This window comes from Thermothelomyces thermophilus, chromosome 1 (assembly GCF_000226095.1).
Source record: "Thermothelomyces thermophilus ATCC 42464 chromosome 1, complete sequence".
NCBI classification, from domain to species: Eukaryota; Fungi; Ascomycota; class Sordariomycetes; order Sordariales; family Chaetomiaceae; genus Thermothelomyces; species Thermothelomyces thermophilus.
In genome coordinates, this window is record NC_016472.1 from 2,863,228 (window position 1) to 2,876,091 (window position 12,864).

A 12,864-nucleotide genomic window follows, 5' to 3' on the forward strand; every position below is an offset into this window, starting at 1 on the left:
GGCAATTTGCAAGTTTTCGGCCGTAACTGATGTGTCGTTATGACTCATTCCTTGTCGCTTCTTGCCTGGACCGTCGATGATGGCTTTGCCCAGCGGTTCACTCTCTATTAATTATTAATCATAGCTTCTCGGCCATCACTGCCGTGCATTACGTGGCTCGACTCGCTCCCCTCGTGCGCTCTCGCCTGGTCTCGCTTTCCACCCCAACCTGGATTCAAACCAAAACTCTATTGTGGCGGCGGGGACGGTGACGGTGTCGGCGCCGATGTGACCGAACGATCGTCTATCGCCGGTCCCTTCGCCTCCATTTTATTTTTCCGTTGCCATCCTAGCTCATCCGAAACGTCCGACCCGTTGCTACTCAACCCTGGGCTGATCGAACCGTCCGATGCCGACGAGGCGGCCTCGGACATCGCTGTACCATTAGACCGCGGATCGTCGACGGTTTCAGCATCAGAGAGCTCGTTTTCTGGCAGGTCCGACACCGTAACGACGTTCCGAAGCGGCGACGGCAGAAGTGGTGTGTATCGCTGGTGCAGCGGCAACCGGAGAGCGCGTATGCGGAACCGTTGGAACTCGAGCCGCTTTTCGCGTGCATCCAACCACTGTGTCCAGACCGGTATTAACCGAACCTCCCATTCAAAATACCTAACCTACACCCATCATACTCACTCACCCTTGCCTGTCCTAATGTTGGAGCTTTTAGCCGCGGCGAGCAACTTTGTGGGTGTTGTGTGTGCAGCTCTTGCGGAGGCACGTCCGGCGTATCCTCAATGCAGGAGTCAATCTCCATAGGTTTTCCTGAAGCCTCAACGTCCGACCATTCGCCGATTTGGACTGGTCCTGTATGGTCGATGACGGGGCCAGAAAGCGGAAGAGAGAACTTGTCGTCACGATTGGCGGACATTTTTTGGAAACGCTGCTAGGGAATGTAACAGTAATGAAATATACTAATTAGTAGATGTAACTGGGTTTCGTTAGATTTGTCCCGTGATGACGCGCCGCGCAAGTCCGTTGTTGAGGGTTCGCAAAGCGGGAATGGCTGGAGGCAGGATAGAGTTGGATGAGATGGGAGAGGCCTCGCAGCGGAGGAGGTTGTGTTTGGGTTAACTGGCCTAATGCTGCCGTTCTCTGCACTTGACGAATTCTTACCCTAGAGAGCGTGGCCGATGCGCAGGCTCCATGCATCCTGCTGCTGGATGGAGGCCATTTGGGCAGGTGCAGTCTTGGGGATTTGGCTACCGAAAAGACAACATCCAAGGAACCAGAACGAGTTGCCGGTCTGATACCTAAGGTACCCTCACACCAATGTGGCCCCTGATTTGCGGCCAACACTGCACTACCAAATCTTCATCATCATCAGAAGATTAAGTTGAAGTTTTGCTTTGGCCAGAAGGGGCCACGTCGCTTCTTGCTTGCTCTTCACGGCACTTTTCTTTCCCGGACATTCTTGGTTAGCCCTTGACGCTGAGCTTAGAAAGCAGAAAATGAGCGCGATTCCCCCAAGATCTGCTCACGCATACCGGAGTGTTCCAGCTGCAACTTATACTTCATCTGGTGAGAATTTGCCGCCGGTTCTCCAAACCTCGCCAGGTCCTGCGGTGCCCCTGCAGTGCTCGGAGTTCGAAACCTTTACGACGCAACCTGGCCTTAGGCAGGATAACTTTACAGTTTTAACACATCCACTCCACATAAGCGTGCTAATAGCTATGAAAATCATGTACGTTAGGTCTGCTTTGCAATCCAGCATGTGAGCTAGACTCGAGGACGCAAATATAAAAAGCCTGGTCCACGAAACCTAAGGTATTTAAATAACCTGTCCAACTGAAAGCTTTCGATATTCAAGACGGAAAGACGCAAAGTCAAATACCGCCCTTGCCGCTACATTCATTTTCAGTATTATTTTCCCCTTTCAAGCTTGAAGGCGCTCAATTCAGTAAGGATATCAAAATGCGCACAAGTAACCTCAAGGGACGACCCATCCCACCTATGCGGCAGCCGCAAGGTCCCGACCCTTCTGGCAGCGCCGGCTTTGCCGCCCGAAGGGGGGTTCTAAGGCGGGAAGTGCCAAGCTACTCGTCGAAGCTGCACATACGGAAGCAACGGGGGGTTGCTCCAGTCAGTTCGCCCCCTACAGCTCTCAACGGCCGCTCGTTCGCTGCCTGGGGGCCAACGACACCCCCATCCAACAGCGAGTGGTCACTGCCTACCGCGGGGAGAACCTCGGCGCTGGTGAGCACGTGGGGCCCGGGGTCCTTCCCACAGTATCGGCCCGTAACCGTACCCGTGCCGGCTATTTCGGCACTGGGTATAGTCGGATGCTCCCAAGTCTTCGTCTCCGTTCCAGCGGAAATCTGGTTAAGCAGCGTCCTCGAATCACTAATCGCCGTAAGCACAGCCTGAACAATACATCACCACGTTCGCCGCCGCCGTGAGATCGTGGCCCTTTAGGGGCTCAAGGAAATGACAATACGATGTGCCGAACGCAGTGGGAGCTTCGGGAGCGTTAAAAGCAGTCTACAGGGGGTGGCTATACGAAGGAGACAGTGCCTTATTAAACTATCTACAAAGGAGACAAAACGACTAATATTTATAGACAAAGTGACTGGCCAAAGCGTTAAACAGCCTCATACAGCTGTGGCAAATGTATAGCTAATACTCTTAGAAGCTCCACAGCTTCTAATACACCCCCTAGTTAAAGGTAATAGTCGTTTAACTACGCTTTATAGTAATACTATTCTTAGTGTTATGTCCTTTGTCACTCTTACCTTGATAGCTCCTTTAGGGGCCTGCCTTCCGCATTCGGAAGTCTGAAAGAGTCGAGTATAGTAGAGCGATTCCTTTGAAGCTATAGATTAAATATAGCCATTATAGTCGTAGTAGCGATAGTATTATTAGTTTTAATCGTAGTAATAATAACAGGATAACGCCTCTTACGTTTGAATCAACGGATGACTTGTTAGGTACGCCTGTCGCGAACACTGCTACCGCTAGTAGGTCGACTCCTACTCCTATAACACCTCGAAAGCGTAAGTGTGCTAAAGCTTCTACATTGTAAGTGTTCCTTCTAGTGCCTTGCCTGTTGTGTTAGGATCGTTTGAGCTAACTAAGTATAGTGATATCGAAGCTAGTAAGCTTTGTAAGGTGCCCTATAGAATATGTATATGATTAGCTCTAGTAGGACGCTCTTTTAACAAATGTCGTAATCATTCTAGCGCTAGCTCTTACTACTACTATTGTACCTATAGTTCTTATAAGTATAAGGATATATACGTTAATTGCCTATATATCTAATAGCTCTCGTGATACTTATACTGACTATAACGGTAATCTTACTTCTTATATTAGGTTAGTAAAGGATTCGATAAAGGCTCTATTAGATAGAGCTAAGGCTTCTATAAGTCCTTAGATCCTAAACCTCTACCCCCAATATATGGGTAAATCGCTAATAGTTATATATAAGATCTTAAGAAGTTATATATAGTTCTTTAGAGTAACCTAAAACACATTAGTATAGATAATATAGAGGAGTATAAGCTCGATAAGGCTAAACTTATATATTTTATAAAGATTACCTACTCTATATATAATATCTTTTACTAGTTAGGTAAGATTAAGGAAGCTTATAATGCTTATATTAGCATATCTAATAATATATTAGGCGCTATATCGTTACCTAGCTAGGATAAAGGCAAAGGCAAGGCTATTAATCCTAATAATAGCTAATGATAATAGATAAGGAGTATTAGGTAATATTTTATTATTATGAACATAAGCTAACTCGTACCTATAGCTAGGCTATAGCAGCTAAAGGGCCTATACTAGGACACTAATAGGTATAACCTTACTATAATAGGTATAATTAAGGTATAGCTAGGAAAAGGGGATAGCTAATCCGTAATATAAGATATACCTATTAGCCTATGGATCCAAAAGGGAGGTTTTCCTCCCTAAGGATCAATCTATATAACTACAATTCGAGTAGGATATAAATAAGCAGCCTACTAGCCCTAGAACAATTAACTCTCCTAGCCCCTATAATTAGTACAAACTTACTTAGAAAGGCCTTTATAATAGTACTACCTCTCTAGATAACTAGCCTAACGGTAGGCCGCCTTAACAGTTTCTAATCCTTCTTACCCTTTATTAATTGAGATAGTACTGTCATTTAGCCGTTTAACGCCTATAGAACGGGAGGACAAACCCTCGAGCCTAAGCGAGACTCTTTCGGCCTAGTATCGGCCGCGAAACCATTCTAAACCCCCTCTTTACGTTCTAATACTCTCCGATTTAGAGCCTTTAATGTAAGGCCCTGATCGTGAAGAGCTTATCTGGAATCTAGAAGGCCGGGTTAAGAAGCTAGAAAGGCTATAGTAACTATAAGACTAAGAAAAATTCTTATTAGAGAAGCTAAGACTATTAGACTATATAAAGGTCTTAAAACGGCTCTAATTACCTATCGAATCCTTAGATTCTAATGATTTAGGATATTACTTTAAGGCTATTAAGGTTATTAATCTAATTTGGTTTACTAATATAATAACCTACTAGTAATAGTAAGAATAGCTTTAAGATTTATAATATACTTTTTAAAGAGATCTTAAGTAATTTAAGATATTATAGAATTATATCTTATTTATACCTAATTATATGGATAAATAACCTTAGAACTACTAATATAGTTATTATTAGAATATATTACCTAAAGAGTATAATTAGTTGGAAAGTACCTAGACTCTATTTAAAGAATAGATAAATACCTATATAATTAATCTTATAGATTAGGTATCCTAAGTAGCTAAGGCTTTAAATTTAGCTTACTAATAAAATAGTTAATCCTTATAAGATCTTTACTATTACCTTAAATTCTTTAAAGCTTAGTTTCCTTACTTGGATAAGAAAATTTAAGCTTTAAGCTTTTATATTAAGCTATTACCTTTCCTTATTTAATATATTAACTATTATTATATCTACTACTTAGAGATATAAGAAGGAATAGTATAGTTAGTATTATGGATCTAGTATAGCTTTTAGCGACCAAATTATAATTAGACTACCCCCTTTTTACTACTAACTTACGATTAATTACATTATATACCTAATATATTATATTCCTATATATTATTATCTTACTATTAAACTAGACTTATAACAAAGCTATAATTAGCCTTATAAGGCGCTTTAAACCTTATATTAACCTCTACTCTTAAGATATAAGGTAATAGCTTATATTTCCAATATAGAAAGGAGGGACATTTTATAAGAGATTACCTAGAGATAGTATAGGTTGCTTTCTATTAATAGGGCTCATACCCTAGTTACTAAGGTTTAGGCTATTTTTATCAGGGAAATGGGAGTCGCTTGTAATGGATCTTAATACTATAGGAATAGCTATAGGGGATAACCTAAAAAGGGAATATATATATATAGCTATTATAATAAATATATATAAAGGAGTTTCGACGATAGTAAACCTAGATTCCTATATAGAAGTAAATATTATAGACTTTAATCTTATTTAGAAATACTAATTAAAATAACTTACTTATATTTTACTCATAATTCGATAGTTTAATAAAACGGTTATAGCATCTTATAAGGTATATTGGATATTAATTATACTAACCGATAAATATAGAATTATATATTAATATAATTACCTTTATATTATTATTAGCTATAATGCCGAAACCTTGCTAGTCTTATTAGGAATACCTATACTTAGTAATCTTACTATCTTATTATTTCTAATAGAGAATCGCTAGTAGTTTCTACTAGAAACTAAGATAGCCTAACTCTAGCACTCTAAAAGAATGGAAAAGGACTACCAAAGGGGAGCTAAGGTCTTTATATTAACTACTATTTTAGATATCCCTATAGATCTATTCCCTAATAAGGAAGAACCGAAACCCTTAGGAAACTTAGAAGAAATTCCCCCTAAGCTATAAGACTTTACTAATGTAATAGATATATTAAATTTAAGCATCCTTCTTTTGTTTAAAGTAACTAACTATAAGATCGATCCATAACTAGGGACGACTCCTTTAGTTAGACCGATTTACCCCTTATCCTAATACGAACTTGGTATACTATAGGAATACTTAGATAAAAACTTTACTAAGGGAAGGACTTAACCTTTTAAGAGTTTGGTAGCTAGCCTAGTCCTATTTATATCTAAAAAAGATAGAAGCCTTTGTCTTCATATTCATTACCAAGGACTTAATATAATTATCTAAAAGAATTACTATCTATTACCCTTTATTTTGGAGATTCTTAACTATACTTCTAGTACTTAATTCTTTACTAAGCTTAATATTAAAGATACTTATTATTAGATTTAAGTATAGGAAGGGGATAAGTAGAAAACCGCCTTTTGAACTTACTATAGATTATTTAAGTACTTAGTTATATCATTTAGCTCAATAAATGTATTAGCTACTTTTTGGAATTATATTTATTAAGCATTAGGTAGATTACTTGACAAATTTTATATAGTTTATTTAGATAATATCTTATTTTTTTTATTAGACCATAAAATATATATAAAATATATCTAGAAGGTCTTCGAACGACTATAGAATATATAGCTATATTATAAACCTAGTAAATATTTATTTTATAAGGACTAAGTTAACTTCCTTGGATTTATAGTAAATTAGTAAGGAATTATAATGGACCTAGTATAAATTAAAATAGTAGAGAAATAGCTAGAACCCTAGACCTATTATAATATTTAGGTATTTCTTAGATTTGTTAATTTTTATCGGAAATTCATTCGCAATTTTTCACGGATCGCCTACCTTCTAACAAGTCTACTAAAGGGGCTAGAAAAGGGGAAGAAACCGGTAGGAGTCTAATTTAACCTTAAAGAATAAAAGGCATTTTAAGAAATTAAAAACCATTTTAAATCGGTGCTAGTTCTCTAGTATTTTAATTCTGAAAAGCTAATGACTATCGAAATGGATACTTCTATATTTATAATAAGGGCCGTCTTATTATAGTAAGTAGAGGACTCTCGAAAACATCCTATTATATTCTAGTTAGCTAAATTCTTAGGACTAGCCTACTACTATAGTACCCCTAATAAGGAAATAATAGTAATTGTAGAAAGCTTTAAATACTAGTAATACTATTTAATAAGAAATCCTTATAAAATCATAGTCCATTTGGACTATGATAATTTATGAGGATTCATAAGATAAACCTAATTTAATAGTCGCTAAGCTAGATAGTATATATATTTTTTAGGCTTCGATTTTACTATTAAATACTAGCTAAAGAAGTAAAACCTTATAGATAGCCCCTTAAGAGGACTAGATTATAAAGTAGATAATCCTCTTAAGAACTAAGAATGGTTACCTATAATCTAAAGGAAGATAGCAAACTATAAAAAGGCATAAGAAGCGTGAAGAGTTTCGTAATCTTTTTAATACTAAATTAGAATCTAATCGTTAAAAGTTAATCTAAAGGGATTATATAATATAGAACAAGCATACCTCGAAAGGAAGCTAATTATATTACGAAGATAGGCTAAAGAGGTAGTAAGACTAGAATTAGCTTCTACTATCTAGCCGTCGTAAATACTTAGAGAGTATATTTTAGAGCTCTAAAGATTAGACCCCTTAACTTAAAGAGTAAAGCAAGGCCTAGAAAAGGGTATAATGAAAGGCTAACGAAGTACTAGCGAAGCCGAACTATAGTCCTTAGGATATAGTAGTAAGCTACTCTATAAAAGAGCGCTTTACGTTCCTATAGAAGAAACTGTAAGGTAAGAAATCCTTTAGTTATATTATAATAATACTAGAGCCAGACACTTTGGCCCTAAAAGAACTAGTGAACTTATTTAAAGAAAGTTTAATTAGCAAGGCCTGGTAAGAGATATTAGGCATTAGTGCTAAACCTATTACGTTTATTAAACAAATAAACTAAAATGGTATTAAGGTTATAGTAGCTTAGAATCCCTACTAATCCCTAACTAACCTTAGTAAGAGATTAGTATAGATATAATTATAGGTTTTCCTATAGTAAATTTCTAAGTAGAAGAAAAGAATATAGTACTTATAATTGTAGACCGCTATACTAAGATAAATCGATTCTTTACTATTAACTTAGATATTACAAGTTAGTAGCTTACTAAGCTAGTTTATGAGGAGATCAAACTTAAATATGGTATATTAGAGGGCTATATAAGTAATTATAGCTCTATATTTACCTTACAATTTTAGGTAGATCTCTACTACCTAAACTATATTAATAGAAGGCTTTCCATAGCATTTTACCCTTAAACTAATAGCTAAACTAAGTAGAGTAACTAAATACTTATATAATACCTTTACTATTTTACTATAGTAAACCCTATAATTTAAGTATAAATCCTCCTAGAAGTAGAGTTTATATATAATAATGCTATTAATATAATTACCGGACTACCCCCTTTTCGAGCATTAATAGGCTATAACTTTACAATTTTATTATAAATTAGGGACGATTCGCTAAAAGGGAGGTATTACCTTAATATAATAAAACGAATCGGAAAATTACAAGTATTATAAAAATAATTAGAAGTATATTAGAAGGAAGCTATCTAAAATTATAAAATTTATTATAACTAAAAGTATTAGGAAAGGGTATTTAAGAGGGGCGACTTTATCCTACTCTTAACCTAGAATCCCAAGTTAAAGACACTAAAAAAATTAACCTTTGAATTTATCGGCCTATTTCAGGTACTTAACCTAGTTAGTTCGCTAGTATATCAGCTAGCGTTACCTATATGGTATACCTAGTTATATAATATCTTCCCTATTTCTCTACTTAAACTATAGCACCTATATAGCTAAAATAAGGTAGAATAAATGCCGATACTAGAGCTCGAGGATAATAAAGAATAGGAGGTTAAGGAAGTTTTAATAGAGTAAGCTAATAGCAGAACCCGTTAATTCCTAGTAAAGTAAAGGGGATAGCCCTCTAAATTTAACTAATAGGTAGATAAAGAAGATATTACTAATATATAGGGTAAAGTACGTAAGTTTAGGGAGTATACTACGACTATAGAATGCCTATAATATAGTACAGAAAAGTATAAGAAGAGGCTAGAAAGAGGGCGCCCGCGGAAAACGCCTAGATATATATCCTAAGGGAAAGTACACTAGGTAGGGCAGTATATTACTATAGTAATACGCCCCGAGACCGCAATCGAAACACCGTAGAAAAGGCCCAGAGAAGGGCGCGCTAAGAGGGGCCCTAAGCTATATTGTAGAGAACTATATATTAAATTGACATTACGCCGAAACTATAGTAAAGAAGGCCTTGCTAGAGGTACTAAAATTAGTAAAAAAAAAAACATTTGTATTATAGCTCTATAAACTAGTAAAGCGAATCTATAATACCGATTTAGAGCCAAAGGAGTATCCACTCTATATAATTAAAAAAAATAAAAATAAGATAAAATTCTACTACCTTAAAAACCCTATTAAAAGCTATTATAGGAGATAAATTCCAAGTCTACTATATATTTACCTAAGAATCGGGCTACCTTGCCCTTACTACCTAAGGCTTTTACTATAAGCGTGCCTAGTTTAGTAATAAACTTATACTTAGCTATCTACTAAGTAATATGACCCTTATTAATAGGCTCTAGGCAAGGTAATAGCAAATGCTATTAGATTATGAGATTATATAGTATCTATATCATATTAGTAAATAATTAAATAGACTAAAATGCGACTAAATATACTATACTAGTATTAAACTTAAGCTATAGGTTAATAGCTATAATTATATACTTATAATCGGTTATAAACTTACTATATATTAGCTATTACTCCCATAAATATATTAATATTCACGCTAAATTGTAAGCAAAAACGAATAGGTTTCTATAAAAGTGATCTTCTCATTACTATTATTAATAAGGCCTATATTAGACTAGTAATGTTTCTCGACTACCTCGAAAGTGACGGCCGTATTATTTATAAGCGTAGTAATATAGTAGTAACGGCGCTTGCTAAGTATAAGCAAGTCCTCAGAGTTAGCTATATCCGGCTTTAGGGCTAAAATAACCTTATAGGCAAACTAAATAATAATTATAAGGTCGACTATATTACCAGTTATAGCATTAACAGCCTAAATAATTATTAATACCTAGGGAATCGCCCCTAAAATATATACTTACTAGTAAATAGCTCGTCTAGTAGTCCTAGTAGCACCGAAAACACTTAAACGAGCTAGTAGTAGGAAACGTATATTAAACGTCAAAGGGAACCTCGTCATTCGCCTTAACATCTTTAATAGTGCTATATAAGTACTATATATATAGTAGCAAGTCGGCCGTACTAAGCTACTAAATCTCTATAGTATTACTACGGACGTAAGAATAAAGATTTGAAAATTGAAAAATTGGATTATAGGCGGCCGAAGAGCGAACGATATAAGAAAGATAAGGTTAAAGATTGAAAGGAAATCGAGAGCGAAGAGCGGCTCTCTAAGAGAGTTAAATATTATTTCCATTGCTATAGCGGAGACCTTCCTAGCGCTATAGTAACCATTAGACATGTTTATAATAAAGCGAATCTTTAGACGAAAACACTCGAATGATAACTATAATAATAGTAATATATATACGAAAATAAAGGTGCCTAGTACCTACCTATTTTACGTATAATCGCAAATAAAGCTATAATAATAAAGTGCTAAAATAATAGCGATCTACTACTATAGAATAGGCATCTAGGATAAAGCTATTCTAATAGAGCCTATAGGCCTATAGATAGGCTTGCTAAGGGGGAGAGTAAGTTATTACAAATGTAAGCTAACTTATATCTATTGCTAGGCTATAGTGGCTAGAGGGCTTATACTAGGGCACTAATAGGTATAACCTTACTATAATAGGTATAATTAGGGTATGGCTAGGAAAAGAGGATAGCTAATCTATAGTATAAGATGTACCTATTAGCTTATGGATCTAAAAGGGAGGTTTTCTTTCTTAAGGATTAGTCTATATAACTATGATTCGAGTAGGATATAAATAGGCAGCCTACCGGCCCTAGAATAATTAACTCTCCTAGCCCTCATAATTAGTACGAACTTACTTAGAAAGGCCTTTATAATAGTGCTACCTCTCTAGATAACTAGCCTAATAGCAGGTCGCCCTAACATTTATTTAGTAAATTTAACTTATTTTCCACCTCCTAGTTATATAAGCTTATAATTAATATCTTAAAGATTAAGGAGAGCCCTTTAACGTTCGAAGGCTTATCGGCTAAGTCATTTAGTAAGCCTATCTATTAGTATCTAACTAGTTAGTGGATATATAGCTTTAAACGTTCCTTTCGCTACTTCCTAATATAACTATATATCATAGATATCTATATGCTATAGACAAGTATTAATATATTCGTTCTTAGCTATCACTAGTCTTATCGTTTACTAATCATTATAATAGATGTTCTAGGGTTCTCTAAGCTTAAGATTAATATCTATAAATAGCCTTTTAAGTACTATAGCCTCTCTTACTATTAAGGCGGCCTGCCATTAGGCTAGTTATCTAGAGAGGTAGCACTATTATAAAGGCCTTTCTAAGCAAGTTCGCACTGATTACAGGGGCTAGGAAAGTCAATTATTCTAGGGCTAGCAGGCTACCTATTTATATCCTACTTAAATTATGGTTATATAGACTAATCCTTAGGGAGGAAAACCTCTCTTTTAGATCTATAGGCTGATAGGTATATCTTATACTATAGATTAGCTATCCCCTTTTCCCGGCTATACTCTAATTATACCCATTATAATAGTGTTATACCTATTAGTACCCTAGTATAAGCCCTCTAGCCACTATAGCCTAGCTATAGGCGTAAATTAGCTTACATTTATAATAACTTACTCTCCCCCTTAATAGGCCTATCTATAAGCCTATAGGCTCTATTAAAATAGCTTTATCCTAGATACCTATTCTATAGTAGTAGGTTATTATTATTTTAGCGCTTTATTATTATAGCTTTGTTTATAATTATATATAAAATAGGTAGGTATTAGATACCTTTGTTTTCGTATATATATCACTATTATTATAGTTACCATTCAAGTGTTTTCATCTAAAGATTCGCTTTATTATAAATATATCTAGTAGTTACCATAGCGCTAAGAAGGTCTCCGCTATAGCGATAGAAATAATATTTAACTCTCTTAGAGGGCCGCTCTTCGCTCTCGATTTCCTTTTAATCTTTAATCTTATCTTCCTTATATCGTTTGCTCTTCGGCTGCCTGTAATCCAATTTTTCAATTTTCAAATCTTTATTCTTATATCTATAGTAATACTATAGAGATTTAGTAGCTTAGTACGGCCGACTTGCTACCGTATATACGGTGCTTACGTAGTGCTATTAAAGATATTAAGGCGAATGACGAGGTTCCCTTTGACATTTAGTATACGTTTCTTATTACTAGCTTATTTAAGTATTTTCGGTGCTATTAAGGCTACTAGACAAGCTGCCTACTAGTAAGTATATGTTTCGGGGGCGATTCCCTAGGTATTAATGATTATTTAGGCTACTAGTGCTATAACTAGCGATATAGTTAACCTTATAATTATTATTTGGTCTACCTATAAGGTTATTTTAGCCTTAAAGCTAGATATAGCCGACTTTGAGGACTTACTTACGTTTAGTAAGCGTTATTACTATTATATTACTACGCTTATGAACGATACGGCCGTTACTTTTGAGGTAGTTAAGAAATACTACTAGTCTAATATAGGCTTTATCGATAATGGTAATAAAAAGATTACTTCTATAGGAACCTATTCGTTTTCGCTTACAATTTAGCATGGATACTAATATATTTATAGAAATAATAGCTAGTATATGATAA

At 35.6% G+C, this 12,864-nt stretch overlaps 2 protein-coding genes across 2 annotated transcripts; one reads left to right on the forward strand and one right to left on the reverse strand.

Moving 5' to 3' along the window:
• Nucleotides 1-227: 227 nt before the first annotated feature.
• On the reverse strand, nucleotides 228-907 carry MYCTH_91278 (uncharacterized protein; the record flags this gene model as incomplete). The annotated part of the gene is made up of 2 exons (XM_003658976.1): nucleotides 228-653; nucleotides 758-907. 2 exons carry the CDS (start codon nucleotides 905-907, stop codon nucleotides 228-230), a joined length of 576 nt encoding a protein of 191 aa, XP_003659024.1.
• A 1,043-nt stretch (nucleotides 908-1,950) lies between these two features.
• Nucleotides 1,951-12,421, forward strand: MYCTH_2122648 (uncharacterized protein; the record flags this gene model as incomplete). Its single annotated transcript, XM_003658977.1, has 3 exons — nucleotides 1,951-2,232; nucleotides 2,399-2,431; nucleotides 12,392-12,421. 3 exons carry the CDS (start codon nucleotides 1,951-1,953, stop codon nucleotides 12,419-12,421), a joined length of 345 nt encoding a protein of 114 aa, XP_003659025.1.
• Nucleotides 12,422-12,864: the final 443 nt, after the last annotated feature.